This window comes from Dromiciops gliroides, chromosome 2 (genome assembly GCF_019393635.1).
Source record: "Dromiciops gliroides isolate mDroGli1 chromosome 2, mDroGli1.pri, whole genome shotgun sequence".
NCBI classification, from domain to species: Eukaryota; Metazoa; Chordata; class Mammalia; order Microbiotheria; family Microbiotheriidae; genus Dromiciops; species Dromiciops gliroides.
In genome coordinates, this window is record NC_057862.1 from 345,303,496 (window position 1) to 345,319,170 (window position 15,675).

The window sequence follows — 15,675 nt, forward strand, 5'->3', positions numbered from 1 at the left end:
ATGCTGACAGGTTAACTTGGGGGAGCAGGGGGGGGAGGGGGGGGAGAAGAAGAGGAGAAGAAAAAAAAAACTTGGGTAGAGGAAAAACAATCATTTTAACTTTCAAACTTTGAACTGAAATTTAGTTCAAAAAAGCATGATTCTGCAAATACCAGATTGCCAGAGGAGGCCATGATACAAAAATGTAACCCCTGCCTGAAAGGATAATTCAACTAAATCCTGATGATTCATTACCATGAGCCACAAGATCTCATTTTTTTTAAAGGGCAATAGGGATTAAGTGACTTGCCCAAGGTCACACAAGCTAGTAAGTGTCAAGTGTCTGAAGCTCGATTTGAATTCAGGTACTCCTGAATCCAGGGCCGGTGCTCTATCCACTGTGCCACCTAGCTGCCCCAAGATCTCATTCTTGATGCACAAAAGCTGAATAGGCTCCAGCTGTCTTCATGGACCTCTTTCACAGTGATGAGATCAAAAAGTTGAATTTTCACCGAAATCAAAACGACAAAGAGCACTTAAAGGTGCCTGTTTCATATTTCATCCCTTAACTCAATATTCATCCCTTAAGCTCAATATTCTGGGGAAGAAATTTTGCATATGGGAGAAGGCAGCCTTTGCCAAGGAGAGGTATATGATAGCCTAACCCCACAACCCACAAGGTTCAAGTCAGCTTTCTAGCTAATACCTTTCAAGGCATGTAACTGCATCATCACAGGCATAGAGCTCTCCTATACTGAAAGCACTTGACCTTCAACCTCATCTTCCAACGCAGATGTTTAAAAAAAACCCTCTAAGCCTCAATTACATGTCACTGAATTATTGATAACATATTACAGTATTTTTGTACAAATTCCTTAACAAGAATAGTAGGAGGAATATTTTATTAAGATTATTAGCTTTAAATTAGTATCTGAAGTAACAAATGCATGAAGCCAGATTAGCTGTGATGCAGAATTTTTTTAAAAATGATATTAGCAATTTCCTGGACAAGGGTCAAACTTTTTTTTTTTTATTAAGCACATTCCACAGTACAAAGCTTTTAGGTCATGAACAATATCTGTACAATTTAACGGTTTCAATAAGCTGTTCAGACACAAACTTATTTCAAACAGATAATTGGCAAACATAATTCATTACAAGTTAGAAGTAGACTATCCCAGTGCTTTTAAACAGTAATATAGCAGTAATGTACAATTGTTCAATTACGGTTAGCAAAACCAAATCCAGAGTGCAGCCAGGAATTGCTACTAGGAATCTCCGAAGTCAGATTCCTTGGGTGCCAAAGACAAAGTCCACTGCTATTGGTTTAGTAAGCACAATTCAAAAGTTGTGTGCACGTTCAAAACACCATGATCTCCCAAGGAAAATGCAGAATTTCCATTTTATACATGCATAAAAAAGGACGCTGCTCTTCTCTGAGAAACAAACAATTCACCATTTTCTTCTGGGCTGCAAGAGCATCTTTTCTTAGCCGGTTTAATATTAAAGCTCTAAGATGAAAAGGGTTAAAATTAAGTCACTTTCACCAACTACTGTCAAGCTTACAAAACGGTCACCCTACTTCTGCACTTTGGGGTTCTATCACTCAAAGAAAGAAATCACTTGTAACATATAGGAGGAAGCTTAACTGAAGAAAAAAGAAAAAGAAAAAAGAAAAGAGAAACTACACATTGATCCCAACACTTTTTCTCGATGCAAAGGATAAAATATAGCAAAGCAATCTGCCCTTTGGTAGTATCTGTGTGTGCTTTCGCTGGGAAGAGGTTTGATCCACAAGAGGATGCCACTGCTAGCCATGCTTGTTCACTGCATTTTAATATTAATTTATTGGTCCTTTAAATACCATGGACATTCCTGGATTAAAACAAATGTCAAAGGACAAATAAAACATAACATTGTACATGAAAAAAAAAAAAAAGAGAGAGAGAGAGCGCGCCAGCTACAGGTCAGTGCCAATCTGATCTCCACAGACAGTCAATGTGACAATGTCATTCACACCTACTTGAATTTTAGTGCATTTGGAAGCTAAGAGTAACAAAACAAAATCCTTTGTTGAAAGCTGCAGTCATACGAAGCAAATCAAGAGAAATGACATTTGTGAGTAATCCCTTCCCACAGAAGCATGCCACGAAATACATGAGACTGAGAATGAAAGGCAAGGAAGCCTAAGATGGAGGCCCCAAAAGAGGCCTGGTGAAGGAGATGTCCAATAACAAAACTACAAAGGAACCACACATACCAGCACATGCACCAAGAACTGGCCTGGGGCTAGGGCCTGAAAACTAGACAGAGTCTAGACCCAGACAGAGTCGTGGCAGCCAACAGAATCTTGAAAGAGCTACTACTTCAATTCAGAAAGAGTAAAATTAAAAATATAAATACATTTAAATTCTGACTCGAGACATTGTTCAACTGTGGAGCCAAGTAGATGCTACATTTAAAAAAAACAAAAACAAAACAAACAAACAAAAAAAAAACACTAACTTGTAAGTACTTCAGAATACCATTAAGGAAACAAACAAAAAAATTTTTTTAAAGGTACATCTATTGTACATACTGCAGAACAGAAACAAAACATTTTAATTTTCTTAAGCTTAGAAATTACATTTTAAAACATAGTTCCCATAAAAAAAAAATCTTATGAATACTGCACGGAGGATTCTAGTTGATCCACATGAACCCCTGGGTGCCAGTCATTGAGAATATCCCGTGGCTAAGTGCTAATACAGTCTGCATTAGTGTCTCGGGATCAGGAGGCCCTGACTCCATACACCTTGAGGTTAAACTGTTATGTACATTCTATCTACATGCTGATACAGTATTTTAAATTAGGAGCAAGCACTCATGTAAAGGTATGACTATATCAAATATCAGTAAAACAGAGGAAAGCAGGAGGAGAGGGCCATTAATAAAAGAAAAGCCAGTGCCATATTACCAGTTGGCAGATAGTATCATCTGGTTTACAATTCTTTAAATTAAAAGGAGTAAGTGGAGCAGAAATAAAGTAAAATCCAAAAATATTATTAAACAATCCAGAAATATTTCCAAACGTCCAACACACTCCTTATAAAACAAGTTCTTGATGCGGAGTAACTCGTACAGTCAAAAGGAGGATGCCGACGTCTGAAAGGAACAATGTACATTCTGGGCATGTGTTTGGCACCCAAATTTCATCGGAGAATGTGATGTTGTTCTTTAAAGTCAGACCAAAGTGCAAAGCAATATAAATTAGGCCAAGTCTTTTCTTGAATTTTCATTTACTTCTGTAAAACAGAGTGTAAATTCAGTTTATATGAAAAATTTACAGTTGAAGCATTAGGTTTTTTTCATGGCAGGGAAGGACAGGCTTTTTCTTATGTACTTGAAGTCGGTGTGACCGTCATAAATGCCTCCAAGTAAACAGTCAGGAGTTGGAGATCACAAGAAAAATGAGAATTTAGAGTTGTGCTGCTTTGCCTCTACACAGCATCTAGAACCAATTCCAACTTCATACTCAGCTGTGAATGAACACCTGTGGGCACGTGAGAGCTGTGTAGCCAGTAGTTCAAGACTATGGAACCCTAAAAATAACAAAGAATAGACATGTTAGATGTCGTGACATTCACCTTCATGTTACCCCAACACCACCATCAAAATACAAAACCTCTTTTTACAGCATGATCTGACTGATCAAATATTCTGGGAAATAGGGCTACCAGCACAATGTATAGAGTGCTGGACTTGGAGTCAGTAAGGAAGACTCAAGTCCAAATCCTGCCTCTGTCACCTGACAGCTGTGTGACTCTAGGTGAGTCACTTAATCAGTCTGTCTCAGTTTCCTCATCTGTAAAAAGGGCATAATAGTAGCTACCTATTAGGTGAGCATCAAATGAGAGAACATTTGCAAACCACTTGGTAAACCTCGAAGTTCTATACAAGTGCTTGGTTATTTATTCTGTATGTAGTTAACCAATGTGCAAAGACTGTGAATACAATAAAATATGCATACAAGAGAACTAGAGTATTTAGCCTTTCTTCAATGATTGAGAAGATATTTCAAGACCAAGAAATGCCTCAGGTGGGGCAGCCAGGTGGCATAATGGATAAAGCACCGGCCCTGAGTTCAAATCCGGCCTCAGACACTTGACACTTACTAGCTGTGTGACCTTCGGCAAGTCGCTTAACCCCAATTGCCTCACCAAAAAAAAAAAAGAAGAAAAGAAAAGAAATGCCTCAGGTGACATAGAATCACAGAAGCTAAGATAAAAGGGAGACCTTCTTATCTAGTCCAACCTGAACCTGACCAGAAATTAACTGCAACTTTCCTGAAAGTGGCTATCTATCCAGTCTCCAAATGAAGACTTCCAGTGGAGGGAGGACCTCTATTTCCTGAAGCAGTCAATTCCATTCTGGGACAGTTATAATCAAGAGGAAGTGTTACCTCTAGATGGATTCTTGGAAACATTCCTCTTTCAAAGAATTACTTGCCCACACAATACAATCAAAATTTTAGTAAAAATTTTATAATTTGGCATACAGGGGGCATGACCGGGAGAAGAAGCCTAAACTTCAATTCCCAGGGAGGCACAGTTTATGGCATGTTCCTTAATCAGACAGCACACACAGGTATGGCTGGGAGAAGTTTAACTTCACCACCTGAGAAGGTTTAATCAGACAGCCACAGAAGTATAGCTGGGATGGGCAGCTAGGTGGCGCAGTGGATAGAGCACCGGCCTTGGATTCAGGAGGACCTGAGTTCAAATCCAGCCTCAGACACTTGACACTAGCTGTGTGACCCTGGGCGAGTCACTTAACCCCTCGAACAAAGGAGATCACAATTTTATAGAGGTGAGAAGGGGTGTGTTGGGGGGGGGGGGGGCCCGCCGGGGAGAGAAGAGAGAGAAGAGACCTAAGACTGAAAAGTTACAGCAGTCTGAAAATGATGATGTTAGCTATTTGGATATATGAATAATAAAAATTCCACATTTCTAACTTGAGATTATTGTCACTACCTGGTCCTAATCACACAGCAAACATGACTGGCCCCCAACTAAGCTCTTTTGTAAATTCAAGGAGCCCAGCTTTCTGGGTGGCTCTTTTATTATCTGTTTGAACAACCACTACCTGGTTAATCAACTACTTGGCTTCTCCAGGGAAAGAGTGATCTCTACCTGACGCCAACAAGCTGATCAACCACGTTTCTCCATGGTCATAGTGTTCCCCTCAGGGCCAGAGCGTCCCTGACTTGACTCAGGCCCACCAGGCTGCTACTACAGGAAGTTTTCATTGTTATAAGCATAAATTATTACCGAACTGCTGAAGTAGAGAAATGATCACTACTAGGGAATTTCTGCTAATGGGATGCAAGATGCCAAGAATTTGGGGCAGCTAGGTGGTGCAGTGGATAGAGCACCGGTCCTGGAGTCAGGAGGACCTGAGGTCAAATCCGGCCTCAGACACTTAACACTTACTAGCTGTGTGACCCTGGGCAAGTCACACAGGATCTCTCCCACATCAATTTTTTTTAATATATTGGAATGAGCCTCCTGAAAGTCTAAATGTTTATCTTAATTTCTTAGGAAGCTTTAATCCCTCAAATGTATATAACAAGCTGCCCTTTCCTTCAGGAAAATGAGTCTATGATTAAAAAAAAAAATTCAAACCGAATTCAGATCTTTATGGATCACCTTTATTGATCCCATTCAGATCTCCTTGGAAAAACTAGACTTGAAGTCCCTGGACCACACTGATCTCAGAAACAAGGGCAGTAAGAAACAATGGCCCTGGGGCAGCTAGATGGCACAGTGGATAAAGCACTGGCCCTGAATTCAGGAGTTACCTGAGTTCAAATCCGGCCTCAGACACTTGACACTTACTAGCTGTGTGACCCTGGACAAGTCACTTAACCCCCATTGCCCCACAAAACAAAACAAACAAGCAAAAAAAGAAACAATGGCCCTACCCTCCAGGAACATCCATCCCTAGTAAAGGAGATAGCAAATAATTGCATATATAAGGTAGACTAGAAGGTCCATAAACAGGTACAAAGTACAGGATTTAGAGGAGGGAGAGATTATAACCATTTGGATGGAATAGGAGAGATGCATTAAGGAAGGGGGATCTGAACAGGGCCTTGAAGGATAGGCAGAGTTTCGACAAGTAGAGAGATTCTTTCCCTATGTTATGCAAGCAACACATTTCAAAAAGGCAGCACAGAACTATGGGAGGAACTTGACTGGTATTCAGTGGACCTAGGTTCTGGCACCAAGACTGGGCAAATCATTTCACTTGTGTGATCAGGTTCTTCTGGAAAAAAAAAAAATTTAGGGTAGCTCCCACCTCTAAAATCCTATACATGCTATCTAACTCCTGCTAATCCTTCTTAGTCTTATCTTGGATATTCCACAGTGGCTAGCTAGAAATCCCATTCATATCTTGTTGACCAAACTACCCTAGAAGACCCTGGCCCATAATCTCTATAAAATCCTAAAACTCTTCTAGTCTATACTATATGATGTGGTATTTGGTTCTATACAGCCTTTTTCTGATGTGTACTCACACATCATAGTATAGTGATCCTAGAGATTTGCGCTCTGGCACTCACTAGATTACAAAGTCTTTGGTAATTCACTTAAACTGTTTTGAACATGATTTCCTCTTCCATAAGAAGGGAATAAAAATGCTTACACTGCCTGTTTCCCAGAGCTGTTGTGAGGGAAAGTTTGGTAAACCCTAAAGTGCTAGGGAAATGTGTACAATTAGAACCATTATCTTAATAAAGTCCTATATTTGTAATAAAAAAAGGTTCTTAAAAACAACAACAACAAAAAATTTTTAAATCAAGATGTTAGAAAATTACATCATGATGTCAGTTTCTATAAAAAGGAAACCTACATTAAGTTTTGATTTTCCAGAATCCAGGCAACCATAAAGCCCAAGTAATCAGAATCATTATTATACAATGATGATCAATTTTCACAACGGTGACCTTGACATATCCTAAGATCCTCGGATACCTTTAACTGTATTCTCATTCTTTAAAATTAATAATGTAACTTATGCTATATATGTCTCAGTAAACCACAGTGCGCACACACACACAAGTAATAAGGACATGCTATTCTCAAGTATTCTGGATGAAAGTAAATTTTATGTATTGCTTTGTTGGAACCCATGGGAAACAAATTTAAAGTTAAAAGAGGCAACACAGATAACACCATTATCCATTAAACTTGTATCTGGATCTGGTAAGTTGTCTTCAGAATGTACTAAAGATATATAATAATAAAGAAAGGCTATTTTAACATTTTTTTTAATTTTTTTTTTTTAGTGAGGCAATTGGGGTTAAGTGACTTGCCCAGGGTCACACAGCTAGTAAGTGTTAAGTGTCTGAGGCCGGATTTGAACTCAGGTATTACTGACTCCAGGGCCGGTTCTCTATCCACTGCGCCACCTAGCTGCCCCTATTTTAACATGTTTAATAAAAATCACACAAAATAGAAATAAAAATAACTCAGGAGCATTTTCTCCCAGAGATAAATGAGCATTAATAAAGAATTTGCAAATAAATCTAAGTCTTACATTTCCTACATTTCCTGAACAAAGGTCCAGCCTCGCTAAATTTTAGCTGGGAGACTCTCACTTCTTGTGAAAGCATCTTTAAGAGTGGGGTTTTTTTTCTTTTAGTACTTAGATCTTAGCATCTTAGCATATCATATGGTAACAATTTTTGTCATGTTACAATAAATGAAAAGAATTCAAAAAAAAGGCAATAAAATCCTTGTAGCTGACTGCCAGGGCTGTCAGAAGCAATTTGCTTTGAAGAAGCAAACACATTTGGAACCTTGTAAAAGAGGTTCATTGCTTGTGTTAGGTCTTTGGGACCCACCACCTGAAAGAGCAGATAACATTTTCCACTGATTTACAGTTTTATCGTCATAACAAAACACTGTAGGGATTGATCTTTACAGAGTTGTTTTTAGATTCCTTGAATGGGGGGCAAAACACACACACACACACACACACACACACACACACACACACACACCCACCTCTCTTCCTCCTCTACGAGATAATCATAGAGAAGTAGTTATTAATCTCAACTAAAGGAATCCTGTTTGGGGCTTAATTTTATAAACCAACTATTCAAAAATATATTTAATTTGGGAAATTTTATTAGAGGATGGTATTAAAATGCAACAGAAAAAAAAATTTAAGCCTCAAATTTATTTGAGCTTTGTGCTTTCCCAAGTTGAAAGCTTTAAGCTTTAAGAATATGAGCAGGGGGAGCTAGGTGGCGCAGTGGATAGAGCACCAACCCTGGAGTCAGGAGTACCTGAGTTCAAGTCCGGGGCCTCAGACACTTAACACTTACTAGCTGTGTGACTGGGCAAGTCACTTAACCCCAAGTGCCTCACTAAAAAAAAAAAAAAAAAAAAAAAAAAAAAAAAAGAAGAATATGAGTAAACATCAGAAACTGCAGAAGTGGTGTATTTTCCCTCTTCTCAGGAACATTCTGAACATTTGTGCATTGTATGTCCATGGCTACGTTTCTACTGTTTAGGTTCTTAGGTTTGTGAGGTTCATCTAGCCCAGTTGAGGATAGGCTTCCTAATGTCAGTAAAGGATCTTGTCTTCTTATTTTATCACTCTCCACAGTGTCTAAGTAAATACTGAATACTAATGTGATGAAAACCTTTGGATCTTCAGTTAAGTCTCATTAAAAATGGCATAGATTTGGGGCAGCTAGGTGGCGCAGTAGATAGAGCACTGGCCCTGGAGTCAGGAGGACCTGAGTCCAAACCTGGCCTTAGACACTTGACACTTACTAGCTAGCTGTGTGACTCTGGGCAAGTCACTTAACCCTCATTGCCCTGCTAAAAAAAAAAAAAAGGCATAGATTCCAGTCAGTCTCCAAGAAGCCCAGAACAGTTAGTGTGTATTTGGCTCTGAGGACATAAGATGTGGATTCAAAGAAATCTGCCAGTAGTAATGGCATTCTCCTGATTCCTCTTTGGTCTTGACAAGGGGCAGAGAATTCTCTCTATGGTTTTCCTTTAGCACTGGATTTTTCTTTTTTTAAAATGAGGTGTGAAGAGCTGACTGCCTAATGCCTCACTCTCCAAAGGGGACTTCAGAGCCTGTACCCTGGAAGACTTTTGGAGCTCACACTCTGGCCCCAGGCCAGCCTGCCGTACCCACACTCCTTTCCACTCCACACACCTCCCCTCATCCCCCACATTCCTTCCCACCGCTTGGGGGAGGGGGGGGAGAGAGAGAAAGAAATGTATAATCAAATAAATGTTACCATTGCTTTTGAAAAGGGAGTGGCAATTTAAATAGAGCCCCATGACTCCACTCTAAATCTATGACTTTCCAGATGAAAACATCTTTCCTTAGCCTATACTCATATATATATATATAATGAGAGACAGAGATCCACCACTATTAGAATATAAACTCCTTGAGGGTAGGGGTGGACCTGCTTTTCTGTTTGTAAACCTAGCACGGGCAAATGAATAAGTAAGGGCTTAGTCCAATCAGTCAGTCAAAGGGGTAGGAAAGAAAGAAACATGGGACACTCCAAATCCAATGGGCTTTGATCCCCTACTTTTCTGAGTCCTCTCATAGTGACAGGAAGCATTTAATGAAGACCACCTGATCATGATGACTCAACTTGTATGATATCACATTTGCAGCATCTGAATCAATAATTTAACAGCAAAAAGCAAACAAACATAAACTAGGAATGGCAAACAAAAAGGTTTACCTGATGTGGGTGAAAGTGCAGACTGTTATCTGGAGATGTAAGTGTATGTTCTAGAGGGAGAACGGGTCTCGTTCTGGGCACTGGGGGGCACATTTAGGAAATCCCAAATCAGAATAGTGTCATCATGGGAACTACTAATGATCTGAAATTCATCAAACTGCAGCCGAAACACCCGTCCAGAATGTTCCTGTAAAACCAAACAGATTTGTTAATGAAGTAAGATCTGCCCCCACACCACTAACGTAAGCTCTAAACTTTATGGAATTCTCCGTACTGTATCAGAGGACACACTGCAGTTGTTACTGGTTTCCCGGCAGGTTTTCGAGAGCACATTATTCACAAAGTAGAATGGACTGCCAGTGGGGAGCAATGTCTTCCCTGTCACCGGGAACTCTTCAAGCAGTGGCTTCGTGTGAGAACTAAGGATCTCACAAACAGGATTCATGATTTGACAAGAACTGGACTAGAGAAGATAAGGTTCCTTCCAGCCATGGTACAGTTAAGTCATTTCCCTTTTTTAGGGCTGGACTTCCTAATCCGTAAAATGAGAGTATGGGCCCAGATGAAGGGCTCTTACCCTGGGGTCAACGAAGGTCTGTGGAGGGTTTATATCTTTATTTCAATATAAATGGTTTCCTCTATAACCCTAAGGGTTTTACTGTATTCATTTACAAGTATGATTCTGAGAAAGGATCCCTAGGCTTCACTTGACTGCCAAAGAACCCATGACACAAAATTGCATTAAATGGCCTCGGAACTTTACCGCAGAAGCCATCATTGGAACACTTTGTTCTCCATTCCAAGAGCACATGTCCTCAATCTACTCCATAGCTTTATATCTGTGCCCTACATTTTTAGGTGTTTTGGAAACCTTCCTTTTTGGAAGTAGGCATTCCTACTTTTAAATGGCCAGAAGACTGCCCCAAGTTCAAAGAAGCATTTCCAGTTATTCAATTCCAACTCCAGGGTCAATATACTTTTGGAAAAAGTCTTACTAGAACAGAGATATCGAGTTCTCTCTGATTTGGATTAACAAAACCAATTCATTTGAAGGTACTTTTTTTTTTTTTGCAGGGCAATGAGGGTTAAGTGACTTGCCCAGGGTCACACAGCTAGTAAGTGTCAAGTGTCTGAGGCTGGCTTTGAACTCGGGTCCTCCTGAATCCAGAGCTAGTGCTTTATCCACTGTGCCACCTAGCTGCCCCGAAGGTACTTTTTAAGGCATGAAAGATTTAAGAACTTTAACTTGTGATGTAGGTTCACCTGCAAAGAGACATGTTTCTTCATACGGCCTCAATACATACAAGAGGGGGAAAAAATACATACCACCAATGTACGCAAACATAATGTGCTTGCTGGTGCCCGGGGATCAAGAGCAGCTTGCAAATCCCAAACCTTAATTTTTCTATAACATAAAAATAATGTGAATTAAGATTTTACTGAGTAGAAAAAAAAACAATAAAATGATAGGAAATATAAAACCTGATTTTGGCTCAATGCTCATTTTTTCTTCTTAAAGTGGAGCTTATAGAGCTTACTTTCTAATTTTCAAGGCTGATGGTGAATTTACATTTTGCATTCTATGAAGTGAATACATTTTACTTTGGATACATGTCTTATTTCTCCATCCTGCTCTTCTCCCCCCAAGCTCATTGAAGATAGGGATCATCCTTTATGTGATTTGCACATAGTTGGTGTATAAAGATAAATCTGCTGAATTTTACTGAATCATGATTTTTGCTCTTGGCCATCCTACATTTTATCCTGGAGAGGATGGACTTTAGAGATGACATTTAGTAGCAATAGCTGCCTTATAAGTCAATGGATAGCTAGGTCTGATTTGGGCTCTACAGGCTCTAATGATGTTATTCTGCCACCCACAGGCCTTCTGGACAGAGAAATGTTATTGGAGTATAAGCAAGAAAAATTACTACCCAGGAACTTCTCGTTCCTATATTTCTTAGAGTTATAAGGTCACCACTGATAGAATTGTAACAATATAGTCGTTTGTTTTAAACACATACCCATCATAGGCTCCACTCACAATCCTCTTGTTATCAAATCTGATGCACCGGACTAATTCTTCATGCCCTTCTAAAACCCTCAAACAGGCACCACACTCAATGTCCCATAGCCTTAAACAAGAAAGAATACTGTCATGCAAGCGATCCATGTTGCCTTCTTGTCTTCTCATAATACATGATTACAATATACAGCACAGAATACTTCCTTGTGGAATATATGTTTTAATTATGAAAACTTACTTGTGTTATACTTGATACCTAGCAATTCTCATTATTGCTTTCTTGTTAGTAAAGAATGTGATCGACTATATTTCCGGTGATGGTTTCTACTTTTCTGATGATGCCTGCAAGTGAGGCTGAGATTGTCTATTCCTTGATCTAGACTAAGGAGCACATTTTCCAGTCATTGAGAGATGCCTGTCAGTTATGTAATGACTTGGGAGATTTAAATGCTGTGGATGAATCCATACCCTATTTTTAATCTGTGATTTCCACAGCAAATATTGAGGTTAAGAGGATTTTTATTATTTATTCCTCTAGCTTATATATTACTCACTGATTCTCTAGGCCATATGTAAGAGAGACGCACAAATAATCACCAAAAAAAAAAAAAAAAGAGGGAAAAATAGAAGACAAGGAAAATGGAACATAGCTCCAATGGTCAACTCAAGAGTAAGTAGGCTTGTCACACTACTGCTCTAGAACTATCCCTTAGTACATCTTCAAACAAAAGTTCTTAGCATTCTTATGCCAACAATAGCTGGTATCATATCTACAATGAAAAACATTGTGCCAAGATTCAGCGTTTAAGTAAAAATCCACAGAATTTTAGAATCTTTTGTAAATGAAAAAGGTATACAGGTAGCTAAAGGCAGTCTTTAAAAACCTAAATACAAGCTTTGTTTCCCCTGCAAATCTTGAAATGTTTTGGGTATAAATCCCAAGTGACTAGTATTCATGTAAAACATGGTAGAGATTCATTTCCACTCACCTAATAGTATTGTCTGAAGACCCACTCACAACTAGTCGATCCCTATACTGAAGGCAGGCAATACCACGTTTGTGCCCATTCAGAGTACGAACAAATTCACAGGTACTTGTGCTCCAGACCTGTGGGATAAATGATCTGTTTTTAGCAACTGAACACAAAAAGTCCTTCTATAGTACTTTAAACAAAAATTACAAGCTCAAAGAATATTTGCTTTAAAAAAAAATGTGAAAACTGAAAAACTGGAAGCTCAGAGGACAAGTTGGATGTAGAGAAAGCTTTTTTGCCCAACGCGGTTTTATAAAACATTGGTATGGAATACAAAGGGAAGCTGTGGAATCTCCATCTCCAGAGATCTTGAAAAGAACAAACAAGGACTCATCCAGGAGGAGTTAGACACTCACTTGCCTGAAGGCAAGGATCCCTTCCAACCCAGGGATTCTTATGTCTTTCCTCCAAAGGCCAACCAACCACAGACTGAAGAGGCTCCTTTTTTACATGTGGGCCCCACCCATTAGTCTTTCCCTTCACTATTTCTGCTCTTTCTTCAATGACTCACAGCCCTATTTATGTAGAATAATTTGTAATTTATGAAATCATCTGCATAAGACATTCTCTGAAGAGAAATGATGAGGTACAAAAGTAACCAGGCTACACAGGGCCACTCTGCTTGTTTCACATTCCATCTCTTAAAAGTGTTTACAGCCCTGTTAGATTCCTCTACTTTCTTGTGTATGAATATGTCTGTATTATGTATCTCCTTGTGTGTATATATTTTTGTGTCTACGTACATGTACGTAGACACACACACACACACACACACACACACACACACACACACACACACACACCACAATGGCCCACCAACAGGACACATTTTCAACAGACAATGAAAGGTTATTTATCTAACATTTGTTCATGCCTCTTGCCTGTGACTAAGAGCTCAAAGGGTGAAATGACCAGAAGGGGGCACTCTGAGGATACTGAAAGAGGTTTTCTCTGTGTACTGTCAATTCCACATTGTGTGAAATGTACCCATGTTCCCCAGTGTCCCAAGTTCCTGAACAATAAATATATGAAGGTAAGTTGAAATATTTTTTCCCTATAAACTTACTTTAATGGTCCTGTCACCAGAAGCAGAGACAATATACTTGTCATCAAAGTCAACCACATTCACCGCTGCTCGGTGGCCAACCAATACACGTCGAAGCGTGATGTCAGTGGGTGACGCCATGTCCCACACAGCAATGGACCTGTCCTTTGAACAAGTCACCATTAAGCCATTGCTGAAGCGCAGGTGAAGGACTGCCTCATTGTGGTGGATCAATGTATTCAGAACTTCTCCTGTGTTCACATCCCAAACTCTAAAAGGAGAGAAAGTTAGACTAAGTTAGGTTTAAAGGCATGAGAACTAGGTCAGATTCTTGGTGGTGTCAAGAGAAAGAGAGTGCCCTACAAAGCTGCACAGAGAAAGCGAAAGGGCAGCTGACAATGGGGAGATTCAAGGACCAGGGTAAGAAAGCTGCCCCAAGTCCATTCCCAAAAGGGAAGAGGAGAAAGGAAGACACCTTTTCAGACATGCTGGAAGGCTCAGTTATGTGGCTTCCCTGTGCTCACCTCACTGTGGAGTCTGAGGAGCCAGTAACAATAACCCTCTCATCATACTGCAGACAAAGGACTGAACCTGTGTGTCCTGTTAGTATTTTCAAACACTCCAAACTGGTTTTATCCCAAATCTGTTGAGACACAAGGTAGATCACGCAAAATGTTAGTAAATCACTTTTTTGACACGTGCAATTGCTTCACTTACTTGATTTTCTAAACCACAGGACAGATAAACATTTGTATTACCTTATCAGCTAAGAAATGGCAGGAAAGGGAGGAATACACAAATAATTCAAAGAGCATTGTTGACTTTTTGCCAAATGATTGGCGGTCTGGGCTCTCCCTTTATAGCGTCAATGCCCCTTGTGCCATTGTACATCTTACCTTTTTATCTCCTGTACTGACACCAATCAAGAGAGACAAGAGGATATCTAGTCACTTAAGGTTATGTGGTTCTATGTTAAAGAACTGACTAGTGAGCAGAAAAGCCAAATATCTAAAACAAAGCAATCGTGGATATCAAAGAAAAAAATATTGTATTAAAAAGGAAATACAATTTGCTAATTGCAAATTATTCTTGCGTAGTCATTATATGTTACATATCCCTAACAGACTCAGAAGATTCAAAACAATTCAAAACAATTCAACTGTTTTTCTTTGGACAGTGTATAATTCAGATTGGTCTCTCCTCACATACTTGGAAACAAGAGATTTTTCTGCACTTGACCTTGATTAAACCTACCAAAAAAAAAAAATCCCATGTTCTGTTAAGCATGAAGAATGATGCCTCCAAGGGACAGCTAGGTGGCACAGTGGATAAAGCACCAGCCCTGGATTCAGGAAGACCTAAGTTCAAATCCAGCCTCTGATATTTGTCACTTACTAGCTGTGTGACCCCTGGGCAAGTCACTTAACCCTTGCTGCCCCACAAAATAAATAAATACATACATACATACATACATACATGAATTCAAAAAAGAGAGAATGAAGCCTACAAAAGGCCAACTCCAAGTCTGACCTCTAGGCTACTAAATGAGATATAAATCACATCAAATTTATACCAGGAAAATCCATGTTAATGTTTCATGTACTGAATTCATATCGTGAATTAAAATTTGTCAACCATTATTTTGTGGCACTACTTGGGTACTTCTCACAAACAGCAAATGCTAATGACATTTTGGCAGAACAAACAATTCAGTGAATCATTCCAATAGCAATTTATGCTAGCAGTTGGTTCCCCCCCCCCCAAAAAAAGTTAAAACTGGCATTTTCTGACATTGGAGTTTGAAACCATGTGTGTGTGTGTG

The 15,675-nt window shown here is 39.4% G+C and overlaps 1 protein-coding gene across 9 annotated transcripts in view; it reads right to left on the reverse strand.

Moving 5' to 3' along the window:
• Window positions 1–875: 875 nt before the first annotated feature.
• The window catches only part of FBXW11 (F-box and WD repeat domain containing 11), a 97,216-nt gene continuing 82,416 nt past the window's right edge, over window positions 876–15,675 (reverse strand). For 5 of the 9 annotated variants that reach the window (XM_043985690.1, XM_043985686.1, XM_043985688.1 and 2 more), the window contains 7 exons: window positions 14,378–14,496; window positions 13,875–14,124; window positions 12,764–12,882; window positions 11,773–11,883; window positions 11,075–11,153; window positions 9,749–9,935; window positions 877–3,560 (listed from right to left, as the gene is read on the reverse strand). In XM_043985690.1, coding sequence (XP_043841625.1) covers window positions 9,774–9,935; window positions 11,075–11,153; window positions 11,773–11,883; window positions 12,764–12,882; window positions 13,875–14,124; window positions 14,378–14,496 — 840 coding nt within the window. In that variant the 3' untranslated portion in view covers window positions 877–3,560; window positions 9,749–9,773. Of the gene's footprint in view, window positions 3,561–9,748; window positions 9,936–11,074; window positions 11,154–11,772; window positions 11,884–12,763; window positions 12,883–13,874; window positions 14,125–14,377; window positions 14,497–15,675 lie in introns of all 9 variants that reach the window. The other 4 variants (XM_043985692.1, XM_043985693.1, XM_043985694.1 and 1 more) reach the window with 2 other exon arrangements.